The 21,249-nt window shown below is 38.3% G+C and overlaps 1 protein-coding gene across 3 annotated transcripts in view; it reads right to left on the reverse strand.

The window, feature by feature from the left end:
* Positions 1 to 21,249, reverse strand: part of RBM33 (RNA binding motif protein 33) — a 145,473-nt gene that overhangs the window by 101,767 nt on the left and 22,457 nt on the right. For all 3 annotated transcript variants that reach the window (XM_048837598.2, XM_048837597.2, XM_048837599.2), the window contains exons 4-7: positions 20,281 to 20,357; positions 16,591 to 16,903; positions 15,040 to 15,153; positions 2,362 to 2,533 (exon numbers count right to left, since the gene is read on the reverse strand). In XM_048837598.2, coding sequence (XP_048693555.2) covers positions 2,362 to 2,533; positions 15,040 to 15,153; positions 16,591 to 16,903; positions 20,281 to 20,357 — 676 coding nt within the window. The remainder of the gene's footprint in view (positions 1 to 2,361; positions 2,534 to 15,039; positions 15,154 to 16,590; positions 16,904 to 20,280; positions 20,358 to 21,249) is intronic.

Here is a 21,249-nt window from a genome sequence, read left to right on the forward strand (position 1 = left end):
TGTTTCCCTTTAAGCTTTTGCCTTAAGCATTCACAGTTGTTACAAAACCACCTGGATACACTTAAATCTGTTTACAGCTGCCATTTACCTTAATACTAGGCAGCTATATACCAATTCTGTGCCAGGGTTTACATCAGTTTAACAAATTTCATTAAAAAAAATCACTTTAATTGAGCCAGTGACACACTTGTGTGTAGAGAAGGCATACACATCTGAGGGTACTTTGTGCATACGTATCACATCTCACTCATCTCTATACCCTTTATGCATTATTATTTGAGTGCCTTGGTGTGAAGCCCCTCTGGAAAGCTCGTCCCATCCTAGTCAGGATGCATTCATCATTCTATAATAATGTGGATTGGAAGTCTTTCCCTAATTAAAGATTTTGCCTGAAATACCAAAACAAGCATGATTCAATAAGAGTCAATAAGATTCAATAAGAGTCTTCCCCTGACTTGAAACTATCGAAATCTCAGGGTCCACTGAGGTATGACATGGATCACATGCCATGAATTTTGTTGTACCAATCAGGCCAACATCAGTAGCCCAGTCCTTGCTGACAGGATTTGTCGTAGTGAATAAACTTCTGGAATAAAAACTTTCCTTCTTTCTTCAATAGCATGAACTCAATTACTTTTTGCCAAGAATCAAATTTCTTGCAGCATTATTCCTCTTACTGTTGAACTGTAGAGGAATCTCAAGAAGGGCAATTTGAAGCAAGATCTGTTGCCTTGCTGGATCTTAGGTAACTGGTGTTTATTGAAGGTTAAAAGGCTCTTAATCTCCCACCATAAAAATGCTCTCTGAAGAAAGCACTGGCCATCTAGCTACTTGTTATGAGACCTTTCAAAAAACCTGGAGGTTTAGGACACTGGCTTTCTTTGGAAGGAAAGCAAAAGCAGCCTGATTATTGAATTCAGCCCTAGCTATGTAGGCTAACTTCCAGGCTGAGGCCGTTCCCTTGACACCCTCTTTGTCTGAAGAGGGACCAGCCATCCTATGGAAAGTCTTTATGAAGATCTGATGAGTGCAGCCATACATATCTGCAAGCATCAGTGTCACCACCATCTGCTCTCAATGCCTTAAAGACCAACGGTATCTGATAAGCTACCTCCATTCCCTCTCGGGTTAGCTGCTTCATACCTTGACTCTCTTCAGGAAGACATCCAAACCTTTTTCCACAGTTTGAATTGATACTTAGTTTCTGCAGTAGAACTCTGAGCACTGTGCAACGGCAAATACTTCTTCCAAAGGTGTTCCAGCATCTGTATCATCATCATCATGGACTGCCATATTTTGAATCTGGGCAGTCTTGATTCTAGATCATTGTGTGTTAGCATTTAACCCCAGTAGTACTATGCACTTCTGGCATCAGATGCTGGTATTGATTGTGGCATCAATATATACTAAAAGTGTTGCCATTATCCGAAATGCAACATAAGCAGAGGCTTCAGTGATCCCCAACTGACAAGGGATTTTTTTATATCACAATATCAAATATTTCAGCATCCAGAGCATAAAAAGATTTGGTGAAATGAACCCCTCTCCAAGATACCTCACTGTGACTTTATTTGGACAGATGGACTAAAACTGGGAAAATAAGGGGAAGCTGAAAATCAATTTATAATTTTTTCACTGAAATCGCACATAACGTCACAACAGTTTATTAGCTAATTGATTAAAAAGTCTTATTAGGATTAAGCACATAATGGTTTTCCCACTTCAGTGCTGAAACACGTGCCAAATATACATTCAGTGCAGCTGGATATACGCTGTGTGCCAGCGTACCATACCAAGTTGCTTTCAACTAGTGTGATGTTTACTATAACTGTAAGCCTTACACCAAGCATGAAAATCTGAGGGGGTCATTTAAAAGGTGGAAATACTAAAACAGTAGTGGAATTTTTCCACTGTATAGCCAATTGTTGTTTAAAGGCATAGGTGCTGGAAAAAAGGGTGCTGCAGCACCCCGTGATTTGAAGTGGTTTACGTTATATACAGGATTTTCAGTTTGGTTCAATGGCTCACAGCACTCCCACTATAAAAATTGTTCCAGCACCCCTGTTTAAAGAACAGCCAGGTTTAAGGAATCTGAAAAGCTTCCATTAATATACATTGCATTGGCTTTTGAAAAAGCATATATTTTTTCTGATATTCTGAAGGAGATGGAGAACTAAAGCTACTAGGAAAACAAGCTGCAGAAGACTAGACAGCTTGGATATAGACAAGCAGAGTCTATGGCTGACTACATTCTTTTACCTTAAGAATGACATTTATTGGTTAATAGGGTTTAAAGTAATCCAATCTTTTCCTTTCTTTTATTATAGTCTTTTATTCTAATCCATTGCCACAGAATCTTACCCAAAGTTTCTGGAATGTTTCTTCTCTCTCTCGTTATGTCTGAGAGCCTAATGATTGTTCCTTCTTTTCGTTCAGTTTTGAAACGTAGTCGTCCAGATTCTTCATCCTCCTCCTCCTCTTCATCAGATTCTTCTTTTGTTTCCTCCTGAAGTTCCAAAGTTTCAATAGCTGCCTGCATCACAAGAGAAAAAGACAGGTACAAACTTACGCTGTCTGAGAGAGATTTTCAACATGCTAAAAATATGACCATTTTGGAAAGAATCTTTGTCAAGGTAGGAAACAAAACAAAAACAAATCCATGTCTTGTATAAGGGCTCCATTGCCTGTACCTTTCTGGTATTATAAAGAATTCTTGTGCACCATTTGGGGACAGCAGGTGATTCACCATATCTTATAGGTTTGTTTGGCTACAATATACAGTAGCTACATATCTCAGGTATAATTGATTTCTGTAAATCTTTTCTAGCCAAACTCTTGGAACATATCTTGTATTGTTATTACAATGCTTAGGATGGTATTTTGAATATCCTATCAGAACCAAATCTGATTAGTCCACAGCTTTAAAACCGCATCAAATATCCTGTGATGACATGTAGAAGAATGACTATTCCATAGTTTCAGGATTTGTATACCATCTGTTTGGATTATTCAAAAAACATTAAAAGAATAAATTAATTATTCTTAGTGTTTATGACTCAGAGCAATTGTCAATAACATGAAAGAATAAAGACTAGGTAATTCACAATTTCTAAATTATATTTCTTTGATTAGGTACAGTTTTACTTGTCTTGAGAAAATATTCTAGTGGAAATGAAGTTTAAATTGAGCAGTTTCTCATCTCATCAAAAGAATGTACTGTTATGCAGTACCCAATTTTAATATACTAAATCTGCACACTGGAACGTTATGCCCTTGTTCTCAAGTCAAATTTGAGATCTTCTTGTGGGAGCAAACCTTTATTATTCACAGAAAACCATGTCCCAAGTGTCAGTGTGTCTCTCCAGCCTGTCTAACCTCCACCCAGTCCTCCCACCCCCACCCCAAAAATTTTTTTCCTGACCTGGGATGGTGGACAGAAAGTTAAGAATGTTACATTCAGCTTAAATTTGATTTATAGTTTGAAATTTAAAATATTATAATATAGCATTATTTGCCATGAAAGATTGGGATTGGGGGTTTTTTACATACTAGCAGTTCGATTCCTGATTTATTGGGTCTCACACATACAGTTTTTAGTTCTTTTTAGAGTCAACACATGAACTATGACATTTTTTTCTGTTTGGTGAATACAGAAAGAACATACTAAAGCAAAACATGATTGTCTCTTCTAAATTTGGGCGCTTAAAGTAGTAATTAATAGAAAGGAGGCAAGGCAGGAATGCATAGGAGCCAGTTAGCTCCACAGGCAACACACATCAAGCCTAATGTCCTCACCGCAACTGAATGCGATGACTGTCTAGGCAACAGGAAGATCAGGATGGAGCTCCTTTAAGGGTCCCTACTACATCTGGATTACAAGGAAATAGAAGATGGGGGGACAGACTTCTCTGAGTGGAGCCAAGTAGGGACTAGGAAATGGCCTCTGTCCCATCACATGCACCAGGAGGAGGAGAATATATTTACACACCATGCATGCCGGACAAAACTCTTACCCATCAATCACCAATCATCAGCACCCTCCTCCGACCCATGGGGTCAGAGCAGGACCACGTTTTATGATCTGCTTTGGACTTTCCCTACTCCCCTTTTTTCTTTTAGGGCTGGGAAGGAATTTTTTTCTCACCACTAGACTGGCTGAGGTGGGGGGGGGGGGTTTGCCTTCCCCAAAAAGATCAGGGATACAGTGAGATAGATACAGAGATCAGGTCAAGATATTGCAGCTAAGTAGGTAGCAAGTGCGGTAGGTGTCCAGTACAAGTATTCATTACAGAGGGGATATGATTCCCCAATAAACAGGAGTTGGAAGTGGATTTAGGAGGAGGCATCCCCTAAGAAAGCCAGAAAAAGGTGCTGTGGGGCTGATAACATCTGGTATAGTCGGGAAACAACCCCTCCATTTTTCCAGGTCCCTTAGTCTTCATACATGGGGAGGGTTGTTCGGCTGATGGCAGCCCTTCCAAAGAGATGGATATGATTAAGAGAAGAATTAATGATGACCTGCACTACGGAATTTATTGTTGGGTATTTCCAGGTATGTTAATTTAGTAAAGTTGTAGCCAAATTAAACCACATCTGTTGCATCTTGTTTTTCTTTTTACATTGCCTTGATGAGTCATTTTCTTGTGATTTAAGTAGGGAAGGCACAGGGGATCTCTGTAAAACTCTGTAGCCCAGGCCCAAATGCTTGTGTTTTTAAAAAAAAATAGAGTACCTAGAATCTGGATGGATAAGCTCACAGGGTGATTCTTACCTCAAAAGGTAGCAATGAATGCTAAAACTGTCAAGATAGTCTTATAAAGAAACAGGAAATGAAAAGAAACCGGATCTTTGCTCTGTTTAACAGCAATGACCTGATTGCTCAACTGTTATTGTCTCTCTTATGGGGATAAAAGTCACTTTGAATTTCCTCTCTCTACTTTCTGGTAAGAGGTAATATAACGCAATGTCTGGGCTCACCCAAGCACTGTAAAACTCCTGTTACCTATTAAACTTAGGCATTTCTACTAATGATTGTGGCCTAAATTTTCAACAATAGAAACTTAAAGCTAGGCTCCCCAAGTCTATACTTAGGCACCTACGGGAGGGATTTTCAAAAGCACCTAAGTGACTTGGCAGCACAAGTCTCATTGACGTCAATTTTCCCTCCCTCATGTCTTTTCCTACCTGACATGTTTTCCCTGCCACTGTTTTTACAGAAATAGGCCTCAATCATGCAATCTGATCCATTTACAGGAACGCGTACCCCTGAGACTCCACGTGGGCATGCTCATGAATCATATTGCCACAGCTGTATTTAAATATTTTGGAATGAAATATGAAGGTTTGTAGAATTTTAATAAACTAAACAAAGACGTATCTGTTGAAAAACTTCCAAGTTTACAAAATTGTCCATTAGTAAAAAATACAAATTATTAACAAAAATCATACCATGAGAAACACACGAGACAATTATACATATTTTCTGTGAAAAATGAATGCGTCTCAATTGTATTTTATAGATGCATTATCTAATCTTTGCTTACTTTCCATGCTCTGTACTTTTTTGTAGTTTTTTTGGTCTTATTCACTTTTTGTTTGTACAATGCCAAACCCACCTATAGCACTATATGAAAAACCATGCACACAAATGTTAAGAATCAAACACAAGAAGAATACAAAAAGCTAATGGAGGAGAAGGGAAGAAATAAGGGAAGCCAGCGTGTGAGATTTAACCAGCTGACCCATATCCAAACCTTATTATAGGTATTGTTGGAGGAGATACATTAGTTGTGATAGTAACACAAATATGTTGATAATCAGCCACACATTCCCCATGTATAGCTCTAAGAAGGGTTACTGAAATTAATAATGAATCTACATCCCATTTGTTCTTCTCAAAAGACTTTTTTCAATTTTGCTACAGTTTTTGTAGTAGGGAATAATTTATGTTTAACCAACTATAACTGGAATTTCTTTAGCTTTTCAAAACAGGTTGAGCTGTTTCACAAGAAGATGAACAAACACAAAAATGTTTTTCAGACTACATGAATACATGAAGTATAACCCAGAACACAAGTGAAGATGTGTGGAGTTACAGCAGAATTTTGGAGTGAAATTAATAGATTCTAGGACTTTATACCAAAAGATTTTATTGAGCACGCTCTAACCATGTACACCTCTATGTGTCCTTAAATAGTCATTTAATTCTTGTGTGTGAGGCCAGTTGACTAGTCTGGTCAACTCAGGGTTGCTTAACAGTTCCCAACCTACATGAAAGAAAGCAGCATCCAGACAACATCAATGATTCTCTCCTGTAAAGGCCCACACAATGTGAAAGGGCTTTCCTCAGCCCATGCTCAAACTGTATACAGCTCTCGAATACTTCAGGAGAGTCCAAAGCTTGAAGGTGGCCATTTCCTCAGCCAAACCTCCAAACTGTACAAACAGCAACTTTTTTTCAACCAAGTTCCAAGTCCATAAAAGACAACTTTCTACATCCAAATCCCTCTCCAAAAAGTTAAAATGGAACGGTGACCCATGGCCTCCATTCAGTCCAGCTCAGCTCTCTTCTCCCCAGGAAGCAAGGCAATTCATTCAGCAGCTCTTCCCCAGAACATATAGTTAGGTCATAGAACTCAGCAACACCTTTCCTATATCTAGTCTTCACAAGACAGCAGGGGTGGAAGCAGGGGTGAGAAATCCCAACTTCTTTATGCTTCCCTCTCAGTGAGCCCCAGATGAAGGACTCTCCCCTCCTCAATCAGCAGCTCTAATTATGTCTCCAAGATAGTGCCAGCTTTTCCTTTTGAGGTCTGCGAACCCTTTCCTAGCATTATGTGGGGTACACATAACAAATAATAGATATAATTATTCTATATTACATTAATATCTAGAGGCCCCAACCAAGATCAGGGCCCCATTTGCTAGGTACTATACAAACTGAACTGGATTGGCACCTTGCAATCCAGCTTGAATAAGGAGCAGTACCATAGCCTTGTTCCCCAGAAACAGGGCAGGGACTAAACTGGGACTTAAGAGTCACAATTCAGTCCTGCTTCCCCTTTGCTCCAAGGGCATAAGGAAGCTCCTGTCACTCCCTTACTCCCCTGTGGAACCATGGAGCTGGGCTCATGACTGCATTGTAAGAGACAGTCCCTGCCACAAAGAGCTTACAGTCTATATACACGAGTCAAAGAGAATGCTATCCCCATTTTCTAGGTAAGGGAATGAAGGCAGAAAGACTACACCTACCCCTGTCAATTTGCAAATATGTGTTTCAAATGTGTTTCAAATACTTATTTTATAAATTCTTGATGGTGGCATATATAAATGTAAGATTTTGGAACTGGATCATTCTGGTGCAGAGCTTCATCAACTCTTCATGGATTTTTTTTAAGATTCCCTTCTAGTGTATAAGAGACAGATTTTAGTCTTTGGGGCAAAGCATCTACAAACTTGAGCATAAGTCCTGAGAGGAGATCAAGTTTGTAAACTTTACTCTACACAATGAGATCATCTGAGAGTAAAGCAATTTCTTGTGCCAGAAGGTGAGACTTTGGAACTTAGCAGTTATGCAGCACTTCTGCATGAAAAATTCTCTTGCTTAATGTTTGTATTGTTCATATTTTAATCACATCACCTAATATATGGTTTAAAGGGTCCAGCAAGTTAAGTTATACAAAGAGAAGCCTTCTATACCCTTTAGCATGTGCCCATGAGATTCATGAGGGGTTCCATTTATAATGTTGGCTATAGGGTTGTTAACTTATTATTGTGTTCCATTATTTTACACGTAATCAGATATTTTTTTTTTTTTTTTTTTTTTTACAGAAACAGATTACTGTAAAACTACTTTTCAAAATGTGGAATTGATGAGTAATCTGGGTTTTTTGGGTTTGGATATGTGACCCCTGCCAAACCACTCTTAGGTTCTGGCCTAAGTATTCCAGAACAGAGAAAGTCCAGCTTAGATCAGCAATCCACACTTGGCAGCAGGCTGACATCTTTGATTATTGCAGCCTGGACTTCAAACTTGCAACTCCTCACAAACAATTCTGGGAGCTCTCCAGGAAAGGGTTGGTGAAGAATTGCAATTTAATCATTGCCAGTACAAATATCCTCCAGTTTTGGACGGATGAATACAGAACAGGCCAAAAAGTCTAATATTCAAGGAAATTCATGTATGCACCAAAAAAAACCTTTTGTCAACCTCATTGTCAAATTCAACATGAGGAATTCTTCCAGTTTGACTGATATGGATTCATCCACACATAGTGAAGAAATCTTTCAGCTCCTCAGGAAAAGGAATAAAAACCTTTGTGTGCTCAAGTAACCCATGTTTCTGACCCCAATTTATTTATTTATTTTACATCATACCATCACTCTTATTTCCACTGCTGATTAGTCATATTTAGCACTAGTGGCAGGGTGCAGACACCCTTGAGAAACTGGCTTACTGATGCCCAACCTGAGAGTTTGTTTTTGTGTGTTTTTCAAAGGAGTCACAGACTATCATTGTTTTTAAAGTTACATGCCTGTGTATCAAGAAAAGAAACTCATATCAATTTGAAGCAGAATTTAGACATATAAATACTAATCACCAACATGATTGGAAAAATTAAGTAAAAGGTGACTTATGAGTTCTAATTTGGGAAGGAAGGTCACATTCTGAATAATATGGTAAAAGCAGTCAATAATATTACTTCTACAGAAATACAGTTAACATGTAAGAGATTACACTCAAAGTAACTGTCAACATTATTTGGCTGCTTGATGTCATGACATCCGGATATTGGACTGTGCATACTTTAAGACAATGATACGCAGACTAAGGCTTGTGAGCCGCAAGTGGCTCTTTAATGTGCCTCCTCTGGCTCCTTGCAGCACGTGATGTGATATTAAAACACTGATTTAATTATCAGCCAGTCTAAGTTATTAGAGAGAGAAACTAAATATTTCCTGTCATATGGTTTAAATTCAAAAATATAGTACTATAATAAACGAAACATTGAATTCACAATACTGTGGCTTTTTTGGGTAACGCTGATGGCTAATCAGGCTCCCGAATCACTGAGATCTGAATATGACTGCTTTAATGGAAAACAAACATTCTCTGAAGCAATATTTGTAGCTTGTCTCAGTGGAACGCTCGGAAGAAATTGTTTTTTGTTAGACCGTAAAGGAAGTTTAAAAATTACAAGCCAAATTATACCAGCATATCACTCCGGATAAAGTAGAACTTCAGCGTTACGAACACCCTGGAAATGGAGGTTGTTCATAACTCTGAAACGTTCGTAACTCTGAACAAAACATTATGGTTCTTCTAAAAGTTTACAACTGAACATTGACTTAATACAGCTTTGAAACTTGACTATGCAGAAGGAAAATGCTGCTTTCCTTTTTTTTTTTTTTTTTTTTAGTAGTTTACGTTTAACACAGTACTGTACTGTATTTGCTTTTTTGTACGTCTGTCTCTCTGCTGCTGGCTGATTGCATACTTCCGGATTCAAATGAGGTGTGTGGTTGATTGGTCAGTTTGTAACTCTGAGGTTCTACTGTACTCTCTCTCCTGTGTCAGTTAGCTATTGGCTTCAAACCCCCTCACAACACTCTCACAATCTTCTCTGTAGCTGTCCTCCATGCTTCCCCTCTTCCCTTCCTTCCCTCTTCTCTCATCTTATCTGGCTTACTCCCCTTCCTTCTACTTCCCCTCTCCCTTCCTTGCTCTCCATTTAGCTAACTCTTAACAAAACCCCACAGAATTTTTTTTTTAAAATTAAGGAAATTGCATGAGATTTGCAAGCAATCACTGTGTTCCCTCTGTATGTTACAACCTTTCCTCAACCTTTCCTGAGTCAATCTTGTCTATTTAGATTGCAAGCTCTTCGGTGTAGGGACTTCTTACTCTATATTTACATATTGCCTAATAAAATGGTTCTTGGCTGGCCCCTGGGCACTACAGTACAAATAAACTATAGCAATATTTACTCCGTGTAAGCAAGGGGCACAAAGTTTGCCCAGGAAAGGTCTAGGTTTGGGGCGGGGAATTTGCTAGCCCATTAAAAATGTGAATGTACTTCTAGCTCTATAATATAGAAGAGTTGGATCTATAAATCCTTCACCACAGAGCAGTCTCTCTGAGTGGCATCTATCCAGTGAAAATTAATGAGATTCACTATTCATGGACAACTTGTAAAAGCCGGAGTCCAGTTTTGTATATTTGATGTCATATATTCAGTGATTCCTCATTTGCTTAGAGCAGCAAACATAACCCCACAAGCAAATATAAATAGGATATCCCTAGGCATGTTTAAAATACATTTCCAAAATATGACCTCTTATTCCCAAATTAAGTTCCTTGTGCCAACCCTCCTCCCATTTTAAATTAGGAAAGAATGCTAGGACAAAAAGGAAAACCCACTTTAGCAAAAGGAAATATACTTCCCTGTAATTAAAACTCAGTAAATGCAGAACTTTGAGACACCAAAAAACAAAAAAACTCCCTGTGAGAGCTGGAATTGTATTAGCTTTTTTAAGTCTGAAAAGTAACTGACAAGAGACATAATATTCTGGGTGTACACTAGGGTCTTATGATAGTGACTCCTCCAAAAGTTCTAACTTTTTGAATTCTAGTCATGTGTTGAATCTCACATCTGTGGCTAGAAACCCAGGAGTGGGAATCTGTAGGGATTACTTCCAGAGAAATACAGTTGCAGTTTGTTTTTAGCAGTCTCTCTTATCTTTTATACCAAATATATAATGGCATGTGCAGTGAAATTATTTTTTAAAACAAAATGAATGTTCATAGAGTATTTACATACAGAGTTTACGGGTAATATGTATTTCAAGATAAAAGTTAATATATATATTCTGATTTTATTCTTACAAGAGAGCATTAGATTTCATTCAAATTTATTTTGTGATAAGGAACTTCATGTAAACGGATTCTATCTTACTGGCAGGGGTATTTTATATCGTCCTTGGGGCAGGGATCATCTTTTTGTTCTGTGTTTGTACAGCACCTAGCACTGTGGGGGTCCTAGTCTATGAATAGTGCCGTTAGGCACACAATAACAAAAGCATATTACAATATAGTGATAATCTAAGTCAGGGATAGCCAACCTATGGCACAGGTGCCAAAGGTGGCATGCGAGCTGATTTTCAGTGGCACTCACAGTCCCCGGGTCCTGGCTGCTCTGCATTTTAATTTAATTTTAAATGAAGCTTCTTAAACACTTTAAAAACCTTATTTACTTTACATACAACAATAGTTTAGTTATATATTATAGACTTATAGGAAGAGACCTTCTAAAAATGTTCAAATGTATTACTGGCACACGAAACCTTAAATTAGAGTGAATAAATGACCACTTCTGAAAGGTTGCTGACCCCTAAGTGTTTCCAAAAGATAACAAAACTCCAATTCAAAAAGCAAAGAAACCTCTAGTTTTGTGAGGACTGGCCACAAGCACAATGAGAGTAACATTTTGTCTGGGGTGGGCTACACTTCATGACTCAACAGTATTTCTGTCCCAAATCACTAACTAATTACCATGGACAGAATTATATGCATCCCCAAATGGAGGTGGAAGGATTATGCAGAGAAAAATAAATAACTATAATCCAAAACTTATTCTCCATCAACATAATGGAGATGTCTTCATCAACATGAAGCATTCAGTTGCTTCAGTGAATGAGAGCTTGAAGCTGGGGGTTCAGGTATCAGACCAACAGAGGTCAAAACACAATACATCTATTATTCAAGCACATACATTAAACCACTAAAAATGTGGAAGGCTTAGCATTAATACTCCATGCCATGCTGGAGAGCCAAATTTAACTTCTGCTTTGTCACTCGGATATTGGCATTCTGCTAAACAGCAGAATCTCCAGATGCTATAGGAGCCACACTGATGAGCACAAGCAAGTTCTACTCAGCAGATTACAACCAGAAAGTGGGGCAATGATTGTGGGAGAGGAAAGGCAGGGGAAATGTAGCAGAAATGAATACTCCAGCTTTGTTCAGGAATGGGGAGGATCTCCATTCCCAGGGAGAGGAAGGATAGTAATGGGCAGGACAAATAAAACAATGTTTTCTTTACCTAAGAGGTGGATCTCAGTTACCAACACTTTTGGTCACATTGCATTTTCAAACTGATAATGAAGATCAAATACTGTTGACATTTTTGTCAATAGCGAGAACATAAACAGCTAAGATCACAGCCATATAACACCACACACCATGAATGTATTGATTCTCTTTTGAATAAAGGAACAGAGCTCATTAGTAAATTGCTTTTACTGAAAAACTGCAGGCAGGCAAGTCCTCAAATTATAAATCGGAAGCAGTCTGAAGTTTCTCTTTCAAAATATAGGCTACAGAGCAAGTACATTTTTAGTCAGTTTTAAGGTAGGTCAAAATTTGGGCGTACACAGGTTGACATCTGCTTTAAATCAATGACTAAAAAGAATCTCCAAGGATTTGAGCTGATGGAAAAAGTAGATAATAAAGTATATACAGGGTGCATATATGCAAGCTCACTAATTATGTCTTTTCTAGTTATACAATTTGTCTAATTTTCCCAGTGGATTCAAGCTGGTTAAATTTTTCTGCTGTTCCTGGAAAGGAGTCTACGACATATTATGCCTAACAGCAAACCAACTCCTCTAAGGTCTCAAACTGTACACTCATGATGACTGATCTGATTTTTGCTTAGCCTCTGATTCTTCTTTAGCTGTCCAGAAGAATCTCTGAAAGAATTACTACTGAGATCATTTCCCCTCTATGAATTTATAACTTTGCAACAAATGTTGAAGTAGGCTCATATTGCACATAAGATGGAATCTGTTAGCATCAAAGTATTTACCCACAGCTACACCCTGGTGGTCCTAAAGAGAAAGGTTGTGCTTCACCAGGGTGCAAAGGACAATTTCTGTTCTGACCTCCAGAATATTTAACAGTAAGAAAGAAAGCTGAAGAATTCAAGAGTTTCACGTGCTGAAAGATCTAGTTTCAAACTGTATGACGACTGGATGTTATGCGAGTTTGGAGACTGGCATTTTCATTGTCCTGCTGAGGTCAAATTACGCAATACATTTTGGGTTTCTGCTCCACAACAATTTTTTTTTTTTTTAATACTTGTCAAGGTGTTAATTACACACAATGGTCTGATTTAAGTAATAACATGATGGACTGTGCTTTCATCAGTTAATACACAGACCTTGGCTCTGGATAGTCAAAGTACAGCAGAGTACCAGAAGGAGGGTGTTTATAGGCCAACAAATGCACAAAATGAAGTATTACTAAATGGATCTATAAAACATTACTAAGACTTAATGTTTATTAAATATTAATCTACCAAAGATGATTATTCGAATGTAGTTTGTTTATTTGATACAACTAGAGACTGAAAAGTTCTAAAATTGAGTGAGAATACAAACAAAAATGCCACTTTTTGAGCCTCTTGGGGTTGAACTTGCTGATGGATTAGTACTCTGAAGAGGGAACCAAGGGCTCATCTACACAAATTGCTCCAGAGGCACAGCTGCGCCATTGTAGCACTTCAATGTAGACACTACCGACACCAACGGGAGAGGTTCTCCCGTCAGCGTAGGTATTCCACTTTCCCAAGAGGCTAGATCGACCAAAGAATTCTTCCGAATTAGCACCATCTGCACCAGGTCAGGCTGGCTTAACTATATCCCTCAGAGGTGTGGATTTTCCACACTCCTAAGCAACATGGCTGGGTCAATCAAGCATTTTAGCATACACTAGACCCAAAATTCAGAGATTTCACCTCAATGAGTATTCCAATAGATCCTATAAATTAAACTTTGGGATAACAGTAATACTGCAGCAGATTCCTGGGGAGGTGGCAGAAGACAAATCTCCTTACTACCCCCACCAGGAATCTGTTGCAAGTTAATGTTGTAGAGTCTGTACAATCCCTTCCTACTTTAGCTAGTGAGCAAATACCTGTGGATTTTTGGCATCAAGCCTCTGTCTAATTCTGCAAGAGGGGAACACCTTCTTTCCTGATGGAAGAATTAAGAAAAAACTGCAAGGAGAAGCTTATAGAGTTTTCATACCTATGCACAAGATGCTCCCACATAAGGCACCAGATGGGTCTTTGTCTTTGACTTTCAATGACACACAGGCTTCTAAATGCTTAAATTTCCTTTGAATATGGGACTTAGGGACTTTTGAAAATTTTACCATCTTGACCCCAATATATTTACGTGGGCAGGGAGGTGTCACATTATAGTTACTAGGGATATACAGTAGAACCTCAGCGTTACAAACACCTCAGGAATGGAGGTGGTTCGTAACTCTGAAAAAACATTATGGTTGTTCTTTCAAAAGGTTACAACTGAACATTGATTTAATACAGCTTTGAAACTTTACTATGCAGAAGAAAAATGCTGCTTTTAACCATCTTAATTTAAACGAAACGAGCACAGAAAGTTTCCTTACTTTGTCAAATCATTTTTTAACCCCCGCCCCCTTTTTTAAAATTTTTTTTAAGCTAGTTTACATCTAACAGTACTGGCTTTTTTAAATCTCTGCTGCCTGATTGTATACTTCAGGTTCCAAATGAGGTGTGGGGTTGACTGCTCAGTTCATAACTCTGATGTTCGTAACTCTGAGATTCTACTGTATGTATAAGATCACTGATACCGTGTTGAATTATCATCATTCTCCCACCTAAAAACTCCAATTGTGTAAACATTAAAGAAAATACGGCCTTCACACTTATCTGTTGCCTTCGGGTTTTCAGAAAAAAAAAATTAAATCCAATAGTGTCATTAGAAAAAAGTGAACACAGATGCTAGCAAAACTAGCAAAGGACAGTAAAACATTTCTGCAACATACCATCCATCCTAAAAACAAAGTGATGATATCACGAATTAATTGTTGGCATTTAGCCAGCTTGCAGCCAATTGGCATTAATTCTTAGCCAGCAATTTGAACAATTCTAAATTATTATAAATTCTGCAATAAGCAGCTGTTTCAAGATTTCTGTAAGATGCACTACATACCTCTTCCGATTCATTTGTAGGTGTTTGGGAATCAGCGACCTCCCCCAATTCCTCTTCAGCTACATATTCTTCCTGTTCTTGTTGTTCATTATATGACTGTATATAATCTTCATCCTAAAACAATTATAAAAGCAAGTTACAAGGAAGAGCCACATGTGTAAAAGTTCAGAACTACACATATACAGATTATAGCAATTGAAAACAGGCTTCATCAAAATCCAGGCTATTACTGTGATTTTCTATTACACATGGCAGTTAATCTAGCAGGGTTTTTAGGACAGTTGTAGGTTTCAGAGTGGTAGCCGTGTTAGTCTGTATCAGCAAAAACAACAAGGAGTCCTTGTGGCACCTTAGAGACTAACACATTTATTTGGGCATAAGCTTTTGTGGACTAGAACCCACTTCATCAGATGCATGGAGTGGGTTCTAGCCCACGAAAGCTTATGCCCAAATAAATTTGTTAGTCTCTAAGGTGCCACAAGGACTCCTCGTTGTTAGGAGAGTTGTAGGGCCTTTAATGCTACTGACAATATTATATTAACAACATTGTACAGCAACACAGATAACTAATATGGTGTGATCCCGCTGTTGCCACAACAAATAACCCATTAATTTCAGTGGGATGAGGATCACGCCCTTAGATTTTAAAAATTCTTTGGAGGGAAATCTGGAATATTTGCTTGTCTGAAGTGCCATCTGCCCCATGGCACTATATTGACAATATCCATCTTTATTTTAAAAATGAAAAAATAAAATATTACATTATTCTTTAAAAAGTTGTTCTACTAATTGTATATAGCTATTATTCATTTGTATGTAAGTGTTGTCTAAAAGGCCCAAACAAGGATCAAGCACCTATTATGCTAGATGCTGTACAAACATGAATAAAAAAAGAGAGCAAAGGACTTTCAGAATATGTCAGCCGATATTTTAAGCAGATTTTTTCCTTACTAAATGAATGAAGTTTAAACTGTGATTATGTAATATACTCACTTGCAATTAAAATCAGTACATGCTTTTCTGTATGCTGCTTAAAAGATATCAAATTATGCTTGTGACATTTTCTGAACTAACCTCCAATCTCTTTATTCAGATTTAGACAGTTCTCAGTTACAAAAAGGATGAATGAGCAGGACATCAATCACTTTGGAATATTAGCACCTTAAAGATGTCTTTAGCAGGTCAATAATCTTTTCACCTTGGAAGGACTTTATCAGATCTTGTCTAAAGCCTGGATAAAAGCTTTTGCATTAAGTACTTCTAACAATTGGCAGTGTATCTCCACCACACAAAGCTGTTTTCTTCCTTAAGGATACAACCCTCAAGGTCATGGTTCTCAACTGCCTTCCAGCATGACAAAGGAGCATTACCTACCGCCAAACAAGCTGTCAACACAAACTTTGTCACAGCCTAGATAAAGAAACTGGCAGACAGTGATAATAGGTCTAATTTCTCCCCCTCCCTAGGGAAGTAAACAGATTTCAAATCAGTCTAAAAAACGATGCACGTGAAGCAATGTGATCTTTGGAGATACAATAGAAAGAAACTCACTGGAAATTCATCTAGAGGTTCATTGATTTCAAGGTCTAGCACTTCATCATTGTAAATTTCTTCCTCTCCCTGTTCTTCCGCATATTCTATTTGGTCTTCTGTCAGCTCAGCATCATTGCCTTCATACTGTCCTTCCCCTGTGTACTCTTGAGAGTATACTTCAGGTTCATCCGATTTGTCATAAGCTATTTCGTCCTCCCCTTGGTCATATTCCGACTCATGTTCTATTGAATGATCATTAGCATTCTCAGAGAAGTCATATGATGTAACCATGCCAGATGTAGCATTAAGACTAACTGTGACACCTTGAGAACTGCAGTGGAAGGGGGGGAAAAAGATAAGATTCAGACCAAAGTTGAAAATATACCAATTGAGTACATTTGTGAGGATTTAGTACAATGGAGCAGACAAATACTTGTATTCTAACTTATTGAGCAAAAATATAGCTTGCACATCAACTTGACTGCATGCCATAAACTCATAATGCATACTGTACCACAGCTTATCACCAGCTGCAGATTATTTGACATGGGGAATCAAACCAACCAGATGGTCTAACAGGTCAGGCTGGCAGAAGTCCTGCACGGTAACCAAGCAGACTGGATTCAATTTTAATTCCCAGACTAACAAAAACAAACAAAATGATTTCAACTGCATCTGCTTTCTAATGCCTCCAAGTAAGCTACTAAATCATTTTTTAATACTACATTAATATAGACAGGAAACAATCAATTTGAATTTAGATTGTTGTATTTATTGTGCTAGATTTAAGTTTTTATTCGGAGAAAAAAAAATACAATTTATACAGTCAAGAACTGTCTTTTAAAGGTGACCTGTGGAGGTTTAAAAAAAATTCTCTTATGTCAATAACAGAATTTGTGTGAACCTAAAAACAGTATTAAAGAAATTATTTGAAAACTCCGATCCTTCTTATGAGCTAAGGTTAGAATTTAAGTTTTGATGTTTAATTTGCAACGATTGATAACAAAACCACCTAAAAAACAATCAATCTCCAACTCGAGATTTGGTGAGAAAGTAGGAAAACAAGTTGATTCACAAGTATGATGTTTTAAATTGCATTTACTTGAAATGCACCATTACTGATCTGCTGAACATTTTGATTGAAAAATGTTTTTGGAAGGGTGTTGTACTTTTAAAAACGTTTTCCTTTCTCATGTTACAATTCTACAAGTTACCTTAAAAGGGACCTACTTCCTCAAAATTTGGGCCCACACGATCTAAACAGATTTGTAAGTTGTTTGCACACCAAATTGGCCCCAGACTGGAGGTCTTTTGAGTGGAAGTTGGAGGGAAAAGCAGCAAAAGCATTCACCCCATGGGTAACAGTAATACAGCTGCCAGAGATAGAAAAGTAAGAGTTCATATAAATCAAGGCTTATGCACAGCTAAAATGCTACCGTGGCGCGCTTCAGTGAAGACACCACGTATACAGACAGGAAGGGTTCTCCCATTGGTGCAGGTACTCATACACTGCCTACACCAGCGGTTGGATCTGATTTTACTCAATCTTAGGACAGACACCATTTTGTCTTCTAGACTGAGCTTTCCAAGCTGTCAGATATATTGTATTGGACTATATGACCCCTTTAGCCTGTACCCTCAAACAGCTATAGTGAGTTAGGGACACACACCACCACAGAACATTCATATGGCAGGGAGTGACTGTTCAGCTCTAAAGCCTTTGTACAAGTTTCAGTACTGCATGGTGCAAGAAGGGATGCAACAACACAGTCCTCAATTCAAATTTCATGCATTTGGAGCCACCCTCCACAGACTCAGAGGATGTCAGATAACTTCTTGAAGTTAAGGGGGCATTCCTGGGGTTCTGCAGGAGACATGGCTTACAATGGTGATGGAGGGGGGATGGAGAAACAGGACTTGTGCTGATATCAATGATTTAAAAACAAAAACCCGTTAACTGAAAGTTAAGATTCAATAGCTGAAATGTCTTATAGCTCATAAATTATATGCTTAAATGATGGGCTGAAAACAAATAATAAGCAATTTTAGGTCAAGCAATAATTTTAGGGATAGTTTTACAAACCACTGCAATTATAAGATTATAATTGCTTTCTCAGCCATAAATACAGTAGAAACATGTTTGATTTATACAAAAAAAATGCCATGGATATATCCATATACAAGGGAAAGCATTTCAAAGCAAATAATTCAGATACTATCTTATTCTGGCACATGGAAATTTTTGCAAGGATTGATTTTGATGAACAGGTTTTACTATATAGAATTACTCGTGCAATGATTACCTGAATATCTGGCATTCCTGATTCCTAGCACTCCATTAAAAGTCAGTGAGAATACCTACTGGTTGCAGTGTAATTGTAGCTGTGCTGCTCCCCGGATATTGGAGAGACAAGGTGGGTGAGAGAACATCTTTTATTAGACCAACTTCTGTTGGGAAAGAGACAAGCTTCGGAGGGTATGTCTATACTGGCCGCGCTGTGATGTGAGCAGTGTAGTCACGCTTTATTGCCGGGTCAGAGCTCTCCCGGCGATAAAAAAATCACCACCCCGAAAGAGGGTTGTAGCTTTATTGCCAGCAGCACTGCTCCCAGCGATAAAGCGCTGTCTATACTGGCGCTTTTCAGCACTCAAACTTTTGTTGCTAGGGGGGTGTTTTTTCACACCCCTGAACGACTAAAGTTTTAGCGCTGAAAGTGGCAGTGTAGAGACAGCCTGAGTTTGCAGAACTCTTCTTCCAGTCCAAGAAAGGTACTCAGAGGGTCAACAGCTAAATACAAGGTTGAACAGATTGTTTAGCATATGAGTTAATACATGTTGCAAGAGACCATTCAAGGTGAAGCGGACAGTTAACACTTTTGCAGTCATGGGACAAAGGAGGGCTAGTAGGTTACAGGAAACCTACATAACACCACCAAAAAGTGAGCCTGGGAGCTTAAATCTATAACTTTTCTAGACATTAGAAATCATGGACTCCTATTTGTCCTAGGAATGCAAAGGTATTAACTGCCCACTTCACCTTCAATTGTCTCTTGCAGCATGTGCTAACTCTTTATGCCTAACAATTTGTTTCATCTTGTATTTAGCTATGACACCTCAGAGCCTGGTCTACACTACAAGGTTAGGTCAACCTAGCCTTGCATCAACCTAGCTGTGGAAGCTTCTTCACTTAAATTTGGCTCCTGGCAATGGAAGCGTCTCTCTATGCCCATTTAGTAACACCACCTCCCTGAGCGGCGTAGAGTCAGGGTCAACGTGATTAGATTGATGCAGTGTCAGTGTAGAAACAGCACTGCTCATGTTGACTGTTACTAGCCTTCAGGAGCCATCCCATAATGCTCCACATTGACAATACAAACGATACAAGTGCTCCTGGTAAGGACATGCACCACCAACATAAGGAGCCAAGTGTGCACACACACAAGCGATTTAATAATTATGATGGCTCCATGCTGACATAAGTTACGTCAACAAAATTTTGTAGCGTAGACATGGCCCGAGTAACTTCCCTGACCTGAAGGAGAGCTCAGAGACAAGCTTTCAAGCTTACACATTCACCAACAGAAGTTGGTCCAACAAAAGATATTACCTCACCCACCTTGTCTCCCTAATAACTTACCTATGTCATTTAGCAGCAACTTAGTGAAACATTAATTAATCCATAACATTTAGAAAACAAAGAACACATACCTGAAATTTTGTTCATCTTCATTGTCACTCTGTAGAAGATCATCATTCAGCTCTTCATCTGACAAGTCTGACTGATTCTATATTATAATAAAACAAGAACAAATGTTCATGACTTTTTTTAAAACACAGTATTTCTGAAACAAAAGCAAAGCAAAAGGTTCTCTAAACACTACAATAAAAGAATACTGGCAATAAGCAACATGTTGACAATGAAAAAGCCTGGTCAAATTTGATTGCTTTTTGAAAGAATTCTATAATCAGCTGATGAAAGGAATGATGTAGAAGACAACATATCTAAATTTCAGTAAAAAGAAAAGGAGTACTTGTGGCACCTTAGAGACTAACAAATTTATCTGAGCATAAGCTTTCGTGAGCTACAGCTCACTTCATCGGATGCATTGATGAAGTGAGCTGTAGCTCACAAAAGCTTATGCTCAAATAAATTTTTTAGTCTCCAAGGTGCCACAAATACTCCTTTTCTTTTTGCGAACACAGACTCACGCGGCTGCTACTCTGAAACCTAAATTTCAGTGAAGCATTCGATATAGTCTCTCATGAAAATTGGAAAATTCATTCCAATTGGCTTAGATTTCAACACTGCCACCGGGACTGAAAACTGGCTGAAGGACAAACTAAAGGTAATGATCAACCAGCAATGTAATGAGGTGGGGGAGGTGTTTAGAGGAGTATCAGAAGAGTTGGTATTAAGTGCCTTCTTATAAACAACTTAAATAATCTAGTAGCATGCCCCAAGGTGGGAGTGAACATCATGTTACTGCCATTTCTCGAGGATACTAACTAGGGAGAGACAAATAATTGGAAAGGATCTAGAGAGGTTAGAAATATGGACAAATAGGAAGGAGTTCAAAGAAGATAAAAAAGTTACTCAGAATTATGTAATTTTTGCTAAAAGAAAAGGAGTACTTGTGGCACCTTAGAGACTAACCAATTTATTTGAGCATAAGCTTT

The sequence above is a fragment of the Caretta caretta genome, chromosome 2 (genome assembly GCF_965140235.1).
Source record: "Caretta caretta isolate rCarCar2 chromosome 2, rCarCar1.hap1, whole genome shotgun sequence".
Taxonomy (NCBI): domain Eukaryota; kingdom Metazoa; phylum Chordata; order Testudines; family Cheloniidae; genus Caretta; species Caretta caretta.